Raw genomic sequence first — 12,431 nt, forward strand, 5'->3', positions numbered from 1 at the left:
AGTCAGTGAAGAAGGAGGCAACACTATTAAACTTACTTTATAATCCAACAGCAGGTTCTCTGTTCAAAACATCTCAGATTTGATTATGTTATGAAACGTGGGGTGAAGACCATTAATTTCAATTTTTCCAAAGCCATGTACCACCCCCAGTTTCCGCAGATCCTGCTTGACATTCAAGCTGAATATGAAGATGGAATAGATCACAAAGCTGTGAGGTGGCTCAGTCGGGGATCCACACTGAAGCTTTTTTTTTCTTTCCCTTTTTTCTCTGAGGAAGGGAATTTGACAGCTCTGACAGACTGTCAGATGTCAGACAGATTGGCTTTTTTGGATGACATAACACAGCATCATAATGTGCACAACTTTGACCTTCAAAGGAAGGACACAGTGGTGAGCCAGTTGTTGGCACACATCAAAGCTTTCACAACCAAGCTGCAACTTTTCCAAAGAGACTTGTCATAAAAGGTTTCAAGCGCAGCACATTTTCCAGCTCTGTGTGAGGTAATGGACAGTTTTTCCACGTGATATTTAGGGTGCACAAGCAAAAAGGTATGCGACAGTCATGGCATCCCTTACTTTGGAGTTTAATGAACAGTTTTTGGATTTTGCAGCTATCGAAAAGGACATATTGCCTTGCCTTTTCTCCCTTCTCCATTGACACTGAAGATGCTCCGTATCATCTTTTGAAATTCATACATTCTTGGCTTCTGTGTGTTTTAAATAATAAATATATCTGCAGTGTAAGTTTTTCCCAAACATTTACCACTATTGACACTTTAAAGTCAACACCATAGCTAAATAAATGGTACTTAAAAGAAATATATAAAGCAACAAAATAAGAAGCTTAAAGAAAACAATGTTTTTAAATAGCAATGAGCTGACTGCTGAGGGTGTGAACAAAACGAAACAACCCCAATCTGTCGCTCAAAGTCACCATTCATGCCCTTTATTATGCATTAATCTTTACGTTTTAATGAGTGGATCCTCTAAAATATTCTCCTCCCATAAAGTTGTCATGTGCTGGGAAATAACGCACCAGCAAAATATTTCTAATGCTAGGCATTTATAATAATAATAATAATAATAATAATAATAATAATAATAATAATAATAAATAAAACAGTATTTTTAACATACAGAGAATATTTGGCCTGGCTTGCAAATAAAATCTTTCACTCTCAGTAAATAATTTTTGAGCTTTCATAACTCTGGAGTTCTTAATAGACAGAAAATGACAAAAAGTGTGAAAACAAGCACAAGATTTCGACTTCCTGTGACTCTGTCCAGAGTAATCATCCTGGATCAAAGATTTAAACAAAGACTTATCCACAGAAATTAAGTCTATAGCACTTCTGTTTCATTTTGACCCATTATAGTGCCTGACTGAGTTGTCTGATTACCCTTCTCTCCATGTCGTGCATTTAGGCTGTGTGCTCTCAGTCCCTGTCTGTTTGTCAAGTTATCCGATTGCTGTCCTGCATCTTTCCTGGCTGCCTCTTACATATTGTCTTTGCGTTCTCTCTCTTTCTCTGTTTTGTAAGAATCGTGCCACTTGTGGGGACTTTCTGTTATACTTTGTTTGGTTTTATTCTGTTTACTTCATCGCTGCCTTCTGTTGTGACTTTCTTTGGCAAGCATTGAAATGACTTTTTTAATTACACCTACCAGCTAGTATCATTTTGTGCCAGTATTTAGTTGTGTGTAGAATTGAATTACCAAATAAATCTTAATATTCCAGGTCTCTGATTTCCTGGAGCCTGTACAAAAGCAAGTTCAAGCATGTCCAGGATATCTTTCTGTTACCTGGGTTCACTAAATCAGGCTAAGCAACAACATGAAGGTGCTTTGTTTACATAAAAGGAGTGGTATGGAGAAGATATGTGAGGATATCTGACTAATCAATCATGTCTACCGCAGCAGCATATTCAATGAAGTCAGTTAAACAATTATATTATTAAAATAGCAAAAGATTAAACACACAGCTGTGCTATAGACAGCAGCGTGTGTGATAGGAAATGTGCTGTAAAGTATAGATTTCACCTTAGTGAAAAAGGGCTTTGTGTATGCATGAGCAGTTTTGTCAATAAGACTGGAAAATATATTGACTGTATTAATTACAGTGTAAGTTAATAGCCTCATCAGTATCACAGTTATATCACAGCTCAATTAAGACCGAGGAGGCACTGAGAAGTAATTACAGCTGCATCTTTCTTTCACTTATTTACTGTTTGATGTGCGCGAGAATGTATTAAACAGTCTGCGAGCAAGTAAAGAACAAATCTAAAAAATGACTTGGTAAGTTGGCTCGGTGTACATTTAAATTTGACACAAGGTCAGCAAGTACAGGACTTGGCAGTTTGTTTTGGTATAATAAATTATTTTGCAATTGTTGCTCCTGCAAATCTTTATTTCTTATTGATGTTCACTGGGAAAGACACAAACTTTAGGCTTTCTCAGAAAAAAATCACAGACCCTGTACTTATGACACACCAGTGTCCAATGAACGGCATTGCTGTTTTCTAAAGAACCAACTGGTCACTAAGGTGGTGATCTGTACTTGTTGATCTCTGATCTCACACGTAACCAGATTACCTTGTCGATTTCCATCCATGTGACAAAATGTTTGTCAATTATTTGTCCAAGGTTTTACTATGATAAAAAAACAAAACTGCCACAATTAATTTACTATTTTTCTTTTTTTTTACTGTAGTTTAAAGGGAGGTGTGTTGTTTTTGCTGTTTATTTCCTTTTACTGTTTAGCTAAAATTTGCATGTGTGTGTGTGTGTCTGTTTTATGTAAAATACAGGCTCTTGCCCAGGATTTGTGCCTGCACTTTTTTTAATCTCCCTGCTTCTTGTTGGATCTTCCTTCTCTCCAGCTGCTTTTTAGAATGATAGAAACAAGAACAGATCGATATGCAGTTAAAAGACAAAAGCTGTTTGCTATGCCGATCTCTTCTCATATCTGCTTTTGTTCCCCTCACTTTTTTTGGATACAGCACCTACTGAGCATTAGATTGTTTGTATTGTTTGTATATGTGTGTGTGTGTGTGTGTGTGTGTGTGTGTGTGTGTGTGTGTGTGTGTGTGTGTGTGTGTGTGTGTGTGTGTGTGTGATTACCAGCTTGTGCCTTGATGTGCATCTCCTAATGGCTACATTATTGCGTTTTACTTGCGCTCTTTTGTGCACATCTTCAAACCTGTGCTGATACACAAGGACAGCTGTAGGCTTCTGACACTCATGTACTGTTGACCGGGCCAGGGCTTTAGAGGTTTTACACAGGCACCCATCAATAGTATAATAATACCCTGTTGAGTATAATTATTATCATAACTTTTAATGTATGTGGACATAATACAAGTCTAACATTCATTTCTTTGTCTAGTAAAGAAATGAGGGCTTTCATCACATGTTTACAAAAAAAAACATTGTACATGCAGTTATAACCTGTTACTGTAACACACATAAAAGTAAAAAAAAAAAAAACCTCATATTTAAAATACACATATGTAATTCCCTGTATGCATATATGTTGTCAGTACAAACAATGGAAGTAAGAAACATTGTTTTACTTAGCAACAGCCAGATCCTGTTTTTTCATGCAGTTTGCAGTCTACAGCATGTTTTACTCACTCTAAATTTAACAGAAATATGCCATAATAAAAATTATTACATGTGACGGGATCTGAAAGACTGGCAAAGGAAAATCACGCCTAATGAGAGAATCCCTTAAAACAGGGAATTGGGCTAGTGTAAGCCAAATTGGTGAACCTGATATGATGGCAAAGCAGTCAGTCTACCTTCTCCGTTTCATGCTTTGGAGAGGCAAAGAGGTGAAAATAATTTTGACTATATGATGTAATGAGATTGTGTTGGCATAGTAGTATTTACAGGGGGCAAGTGTTTAGAATTTTATGTTTTCTTTTCTCATGTATTTTTTTGGGTACATTAATCCCTTTCAGCATTCAGCAGGTGCCTTAGGGTATACAGACTTAAGCTGACCTTGTTTTTACAGATTGTTTTGGGAAAACTAAAAACATGACACAGCTTCCATTTGGAAATCCCAGAATGGCTTTTATGAAGACACTGAAGGTCTTTTAGCAGACCTGCTCGCTACGGTTTTGTTTCTGAGGAGGAGTGATGGGAAAAGAATATCTTAACAAGGATGACGTCTGGATTTTTGCCTCAGCTATTTTCTACTGAAAAAAACGTATAATGAAAGCTGGAGAACACAGTAAACAAGGAAAAAAAACCATAAAGGTATTAAATGGTCCACACAGCTGTGCACATAGAGCACCCTTACACTTATTCACAGATCACTTATTGAGCTACAATATGTTGTTGTATCAACAACTCTGTATCTTAGGTAACTAATGATCATTTTTATCTTTTTTTTGTAAACATCATTCATTATAAACAGTATCATAACCCTCAAATGGCCTGATTTCCAAAATACAAATGTCATGAAGAAGAAGGCTTTCAGGAGCAAAGTGAAGGAGGAGATGAAAGCAGCACAGCGGGAGGTGAAACGCTGCCTGAGGGAAGCAAAGGACACCTACAGGAGGAAGGTGGAGCAGAAGTTGGAGAGGAACAATATGAGGGAGGTCTGGAATGGTGTGAAAACCATCACAGGCCACAACACCAAGAAAAGCACAGTGGGGGGGGACTGTGGAGAAGGCAAACGAACTCAACAACTTCTTCAACAGGTTTGACCAGCCCACAACCCCCCCACCCTCACCCTCACCTTCACTACAGAGTCCTTCCCCCACTCTCCTGCCTCCCTCGCTTCCCCCCCTTCCTGACACCATGACACCCCCCTCCTCCAATCCCTCTCTCAGCAGCAAGACATCTCCCCCCCTCCCCTCCTCCCAAACATCTCCCAGTGTCACAGTGGATCAGGTCAGGAGGCAACTGAGGAAGCTTCGCCCCAGAAAGGCAGCAGGCCCAGACAAGGTGTGTCCTAGGATGCTAAAGGCGTGTGCTGCTGAACTTGGGGAGCCGCTACAACGAGTCTTCAACCTCAGTCTGCGACTGGGGAGAGTGCCCGCCCTATGGAAGACATCCTGCATCGTCCCGGTCCCCAAAAAGAACCGGCCCAATGAGCTGAATGACTTCCGACCGGTGGCACTGACGTCACATCTTATGAAGACTCTAGAGCGGCTCTTCCTCAACTTCCTCCGACCACAGGTACAACATGCCCAGGACCCACTACAGTTTGCATACAAGGCGGGTGTCGGAGTGGAGGATGCCATCCTGTACCTCCTACACAGAGCCCACTCACACCTGGATGGGGGAAAAGGCACGGTCAGGATACTGTTTCTTGACTTTTCCAGTGCCTTTAATACCATCCGGCCCTGTATGCTTCAGGAAAAACTGAACAGGATGGAGGTGGACCCCTGCCTGGTGGCTTGGATCTCCGACTACCTCACCGACAGACCACAGTACGTCAGGCTGAAGGACATCACGTCTGACACTGTGGTCAGCAGCACAGGAGCACCACAGGGAACTGTGCTGTCCCCTCTTCTCTTCACCCTGTACACCTCTGACTTCTGCTACAACTCTGAATTATGCCACATTCAGAAGTTTGCAGATGACACGGCCATCATGGGGTGTATCTGGGATGATCAGGAAGAGGAGTACAGAAGTCTGGTGAGGAACTTTGTCGCATGGAGTCACACAAACCACCTGCAACTCAACACCTCAAAGACTAAGGAACTGGTTGTGGACTTCGGGAGGTCCAGAGAAGGTCCACTGCCGGTTCAGATAGAGGGGGAGGAGGTGGAGGTGGTCAACAAGTACAAGTACCTCGGGCTGTGGGTGGACAATAAACTGGACTGGTCATGCAACACAGAGCACCTGTATAAAAAAGCCCAAAGCCGACTGTACTTCCTCAGGAGGCTGAGGTCTTTTAACATCTGCAGGAAGCTCCTGAGGATGTTTTATCAGTCGGTGGTTGCTGGAGTACTTTTCTATGCTGTGGTGTGCTGGGGGAGCAGCACAGCAAAGAAGGACTCATCCAGGCTGGAGAAACTGATCAGGAGGGCTAGCTCTGTGGTCGGCATGAAGCTGAACACTCTGGTGACAGTGGCAGAGAAAAGGACATTAAAGAAACTGATGGACATTATGAACAATGCTGGGCATCCTCTGCACACGGCCATAAACAACCAGAAGAGTCTGTTCAGTGACAGGTTGCTTCTCCCCAAGACAAGAACTAACAGACTTAAAAACTCCTTTGTCCCACACGCCATCAAACTGTTTAACTCCTCTCTGGAGGGGAGAGGGAGGGGAAACAGGAGGACAAAGGAGGGGGGAACAACTAAGCTGTAGTGCCTCTTCACCTCACTGTACAATACCTTGTGCAATACTTTTTGTAAATAGTCAACAGTGCAATAGACTCAATACTTGAAATGTGCAATTCACTTGTATTTTTATTTTTTATTCCTATTTATTCTATTTATCCCCTTTGTATATTTTATTTATATTTGTCTCTGTATTTATATATGTGTGTGTGTGTGTGTGTGTGTGTGTGTGTATATATATATATATATATATATATAACAATTCTGTAACTGTAACTTCGGTCGTTGCTGTGCTTTTTGGAAGTCGAATTTCCCAGAGGAACCCACCCGAGGGATTAATAAAGTTCTATCTTATCTTATCTTATCTTATCTTATCTTATCTTATCTGTCTATGGGTACGTAGTTATTCTTTTCTATTCTATTTTCTCTCATTTCCTTTTCTGAATTATATCTCTGAATTGCAGCCATATTTGAGATCATTGGACTACAGCGATTTGGACCCAGATAGGTCAGAATCTGACAAACAGACTGTTAGGATGCCTGGGTTGTTGACCCAGGGTTTTGAGTTTATTGTATTATTTATCATTTCTATTCTGTGGTTTCTTTGTTAGAGTTCTGTCTTATGTCTTATCTGGTTTTGCTTCCCCTTGTCTCGTTAGGCCTGATTTGCCCCAGCTGTGTTTCCCTACTGTTACCCATTCCCTGATTGCTCCCTCTGTGTATTTAAGCCCTGTGTTTCTCTGTGTCCGTGTCACGATCTACCCTCATCTTGCTGTGTGGTCTGTCCATTTGCCAGTTCAGGTTATTGTTGTTTTCAGTTTATTATTTGTATTTCTGGTTTTGCTAGTTATCTGTTTGCCTCCTAGCTATAAATCTGAGTTTGAGTTTACTTTCTGCCTCCGAGTGTCTGCACACTGGGTCCTCCTTACCACCACTCCTGCCTGCACACAGCCCTCACATGACACAGACAGCATGAGCAGGGCACCAGGTCACTGATTACGTACACACAGGTAAATGGATTGCTGACCACCCCTTAAAGTTGCTCCCTTATTAGGGTCCAGGTAACTCAGTGTTGTACATAAAACCTGAGAAAAAAGTATTACTCCTGTTGTAAGCACTACCTCTTATACACTACGCATTAACACACTCTCACATTTCCCAAAATTCAGTTTGTTTTGTTTCTGTAAGGATCCTTATAATTTAGAGGGGTTTCAAAGTCAAATGAACATTCTGTCCTCAAAGTCGATGTGTTAGAAGAAGGAAAAAATGGGCATTTGTAAGGATCTGAGTGAGTTTGACAGAGGCCAAACTGTGAAAGCTAGATGACTGGATCAGAGCATCTTCAAAATGTCTATAATCTATGAAAAGTGTTCCAAGGAAGGAACACTGTTGAACCAGCAACAGGTGTCAGAGTATACAGTGCATCATACTTTAATGTGTATGGGGCTGCATATCTGCAGATCAGTTAGGGTGTCCAACAAAAAGTGATAATAATAGGCACATGAGTACCACGTTGTTTTAACATCATTTGGATGGCTAGGTGAATTTCACCTTGAAACGTACCACCTATAAAACATTGTTGCTTAGGTGATTTATGGCTCTGGCCTCTTGCAGCAGGATGATGCACCCTGCTGCAAAGCAGAAATGCTTCTGTAATGGTCCGAAGAACATGACAATGGCTTTGAGGTGTCGATTCCAAATGTCCCAGATCTCAGTCCAATCGAGCATCTCTCAATTGCTCAATCGTGCTATTATGCAAATGGAAGGAAAAAATACAATTTGATGCTGTTATTGGGGAAAGGGTTTTTAAACTGACTACAAAGATTAGAGCAACATGATTAGTTTATTATGGGCTCAAGATTAAAACAGTCCAATTGATCAACTGATCAAGCAGTAGAAGGAAACGATAAGAGGCTGATGGAAAATTACTGGCTTGGACAAAAACCAAAAACAGCTGGAGCAAAAAATTAGGTTTCCTGAAGTAAGGACAACAACATGCCCTTTCTGTCAGAATCATTTAAGAAATTAATGAAAAACAGTAAAGGCAGATTTCTCATAGGAAGAATTCAAAATTCTGACTGGAAAAACAAAAACAAAACATTAACAGAAAAACTACATTTGCTTTCACGCCTCCTAATATTATAACTGTGTTTTGTTTTAAACAATTAAATGTTAACAATTAACACTATTTCAACTTCACTTTCTTGTGTTGTTAAGATCTGCTACCAGGTTACCATTGTTCTTCATTCAACCAAACAGTCACGGTGTCCATCATCACAAAGCATTTTCTTGATTGTAAAATTATGCTGACAAATAATTTTAATAAAATAATCCACCCATTCTTGTTTCTACAGGGTGGAAACAGATGTAGCAGAACTTGAAGCATAGAGCCCACTGACTGAAACCAGGAAGGCCTGGATTTACAATCACAGCACAGTAGAAAATAAATAGTTACCACAAGCTTCATAATGTTGTAGGTGTGTGCTGGGGGAAATGAATTGTCTCTACTCAAGAAACAATAGCTAATCAACCAACACTTCAGTCCTTAAACTTGAACCTTAAACTGTGGCACATTGATGGTGTATTAGTTTACAGCACATGCAACTATATATTTAATGGCCAGTGTTGAATAAGACACTCTAGTCGGCAAATCAAAGAGGACAACACAAACTACACCTGTTGTGTAGCTTTGTGTTTCCCAAGCATCTCCTACCAAGAGTCTAAGCTGTAGTTCTTGAGTAAAAAGTCTTCATTTCCTGTTTTGGGTGAGTTCACTTGTGATTGTAAATTGGCTGTAAATAAGTGGTATTGTTTAAAGTATATAGACAGAATAAAGTGCCTTGTTAATGTATAGTTAAATGTTTTTTGTCATCTAAAGCATTTTGAAGGGTGCTGTTGATACTTTATTAATGTGTGATGCAACATTTTACTGTTATTCCATGTTCTTCCTGTAGCACACAAACATCATGGGCCATAACCATCTTCTACTAAAGTTTGGTTTCCAAAATGCCAAACTTTATAGGATTATACTGTGGATATTGTTATACTGTACCAACTCTTTCTCGCTCTCGGTCTCTGTCAAACACACACTGCAAGATTTTCATTGTGAGTAACAAGAGCATGACAAGAGCATTTTGGAAGCAAAGTTGGAGAGGCACGGCTGAGATTATCTGAGCATGTGCAGAGGAGAGATAGTAGATAAACTGGGAAAAAGGATGCTGAATATGTAGCTGCCAGGCAGGAGAAAAACAGAAAAGAGCGCAGAGAAGATTCATGGAGGACATGCGGAGGACATAAGCTGAAAGAAGAACACCTTGCAATCGACAATGCATGCATGCTTCTTTATCAGTTGCTTTGAGTTGCAAAACTAGTAACTGAACTGTGTAGATGGCTTAAATGTGTTTTTCATAACACACAAACCGTCAACCGCTCACATCCTATTTTACTGCCCGAAAGGCGCGAATCGGCCAAATGACAGGCAACAAAGCCATCTAGTGGCAGACTTTGAGTGTAGGAACCTATCTGTTTGTAACTGCTCTGAAACGCTTCAAAGCTACGTGTTTTAACTTTGAGTCATAAGTCGCTGTTCTTTCTCTGCTTTTCATGAAACCCTAAAGTACTGAAGGTAATAGAAAAATTAAACTCTAAAACAGATTCAGAGAAACACGCATTAATAAGGAAACACTTTTACCCATTTATAAACACGCATACACATACGCGCACACGCGCACACAGCAATGTTATTTAATCTGACACCTGCAGCGCAGTCGCAACTCCACACTGCGTCGCTTACTGGTAGTGAAGATGCTCTCACTGACTCTTCAGTGTCAGTAACTCCCAGAGGAGCTGCGTTATTACCACTGAGGGCGCAGAGCGCGCTGATGCGCGCACAGAGAGAAACACGACGGTTGTGCTGATTTCTTTTACAGAAAGAAGGTAATTTAGGATTCGGCTGCAATCTGCTCCAGATGTTTTTACTTGGAAAGCCCACCCTGTCATAACGGCGCCATATCTTAACTTGGATGTACTTTTTGATTTTACCCCATGGATTTTTTTAACAATACAAATTTTTCAATCGATGGCAGCAATTCAACAACAGGTAGGTTGAACAGTATTACAGCCCAATAGACCTACGTTGTTTGAGGTGTAAATCGTCTAACATTAATGTAAAACAAAACAAAACAAAACAAACATAAAATGATGCTTCAGTTTTCCTTTCTTGTAATTTTCTTTTATCTTCGGTTATTTCATATTATCTTGTGTTTTTGAGGTCTGAAAACCTATTCCACAAATTCACGTTAGAGCGCATAACTATTTCCCAAATAATACGTTTGAAATGGAAACATGAATAAAGAAAAACATTAGTGCAAGCCTAACTAAATTAAGGCAATAGTCCCTCACATGGTTCAAAAAACAAAACAACTACAACAAAAAACCCCAAACATAAATATACTGACATAAATATGTTCTCAAAACAGGATTTTGTAAGTTTGGAACACAAGAACAGATCTTTTAGACCTCTAATTGTATCTTTAGAATAATATTGAATCTGTTGTATTTTGTTGTATTCCTCTCTGTCTTCGACTTTGCTGCAGTAGTAAAGCAAAAAACCCAACCAAACAAACAAACAAACAAAAAAGGCATGCAGACACCATAGGCAGATATATACACGTGTAAAGCAAATAGATCTGCCTGGACATGAATTTAAATTTATTAAAATTCTTACTTTTATTATGTGGTACTTAGATATACTGTATTTCATGCTGTATCCGTACAGTTCTAAATTGTATTTTTGTGTATTTTTAAGATGTAAAGCTAATTTGTAATATTTCCACATTAACTGCTGTTCCCCCCCTTTTTTGGTCTCCAGCTGAAGATGGTGCTCTTCACTGTGGTGCCATCCTACCTGTCATCTTTGGCATTATCTGCTTTCTGGGCATCATTGGGAACTGTATTGTCATGTACACCATTATGAAGAAGACCAAGTGTCGAGCCAAGCAAACAGTTCCAGACATCTTTATCTTAAATCTGTCAATTGTTGATCTTCTGTTTCTCCTCGGGATGCCATTTCTCATTCACCAGTTGCTGGGCAACGGTACCTGGCACTTTGGAGCCGCGATGTGTACGGTCATCACTGCGCTCGATTCCAACAGCCAGATTGTCAGTACTTATATCCTCACTGCAATGACCTTTGACCGCTATTTAGCTACTGTGCATCCCATTCGCTTCAACTATGTCCGCACGCCTTGTGTGGCTGTGTTGGTCATTGGGCTGGTGTGGGTTTTGTCCTTACTCACCATTATCCCTGTGTGGATGTATGCCGGCCTGATGCCTCTCCCAGATGGGCTAGTGGCCTGTGCTCTGCTTCTGCCTGATCCAGTTACAGATACATACTGGTTTACACTTTACCAGTTTTTCTTGGCCTTTGCGATACCCTTAGTCATTATCTGTCGGGTATTCTTCAAGATCCTCCAACACATGTCCACAAGTGTGGCGCCTCTGCCTCCACGGAGTTTGAGAGTGCGCACCAGGAAGGTGACCCGGATGGCAGTGGCCATCTGCCTCGCTTTCTTTATCTGCTGGGCTCCTTTCTATATCCTCCAACTGGTGCACCTGGGGGTGCAGAAGCCGAGCATAGCGTTCTCCTATGCCTATAATATTGCAATTAGCATGGGCTATGCTAACAGCTGCATTAACCCATTTCTCTATATCATGCTAAGTGAGACCTTTAAGAGGCAGTTTCTTAGAGCTGTACGGCCAGCTCATCGGAAGTTCCGCATGGTGAACCCGAGCACCACAGATGGTGGCAGTGTCAGTGTGAGGATGGTACCTGAACAGGCTCAGCAGGAGCCAGCCTGCAGGGAGATGATACCATCCAACGTGGCTCCAGAATGACTCCATGGATAAAAATATCTGTTATTTCATTATTTTGTATCTAAGCAACTGGTCATGGGGCAGCAGACGAAGATCAAATTTTCAGAGCATCTGTGAGAAGCAATATTTCATATCAGTCCTAAATGATCCTTGATTAATTACATATGCATTTGCCAAGCACAATTCTGTTGGTTTACACTGCTGCTGTTGTTGTTGTTGTTGTTGTTGTTGTTGTTGTTGTTTTAAACTCTTACAAGT

General features: G+C 40.5%; 1 protein-coding gene across 2 annotated transcripts; it reads left to right on the top strand.

The window, feature by feature from the left end:
- Positions 1-10,343: 10,343 nt before the first annotated feature.
- Positions 10,344-12,194, top strand: mchr1a (melanin-concentrating hormone receptor 1a). Of its 2 annotated transcripts, none has more exons than XM_085408645.1 (2): positions 10,344-10,410; positions 11,176-12,194. In XM_085408645.1, the coding sequence occupies exons 1-2, from the start codon at positions 10,344-10,346 to the stop codon at positions 12,192-12,194; spliced, it is 1,086 nt and encodes a 361-aa protein (XP_085264771.1). The 2 variants fall into 2 exon arrangements, with proteins under 2 accessions (XP_085264771.1, XP_085264773.1); XM_085408647.1 differs by having other exon boundaries at positions 10,344-10,398; positions 11,170-12,194.
- The last annotated feature ends 237 nt before the right edge of the window (positions 12,195-12,431 follow it).

Source organism: Rhamphochromis longiceps, linkage group LG6 (genome assembly GCF_057381845.1).
Source record: "Rhamphochromis longiceps isolate RC_006_pf linkage group LG6, R_longiceps_female_GT1.1, whole genome shotgun sequence".
Taxonomy (NCBI): domain Eukaryota; kingdom Metazoa; phylum Chordata; class Actinopteri; order Cichliformes; family Cichlidae; genus Rhamphochromis; species Rhamphochromis longiceps.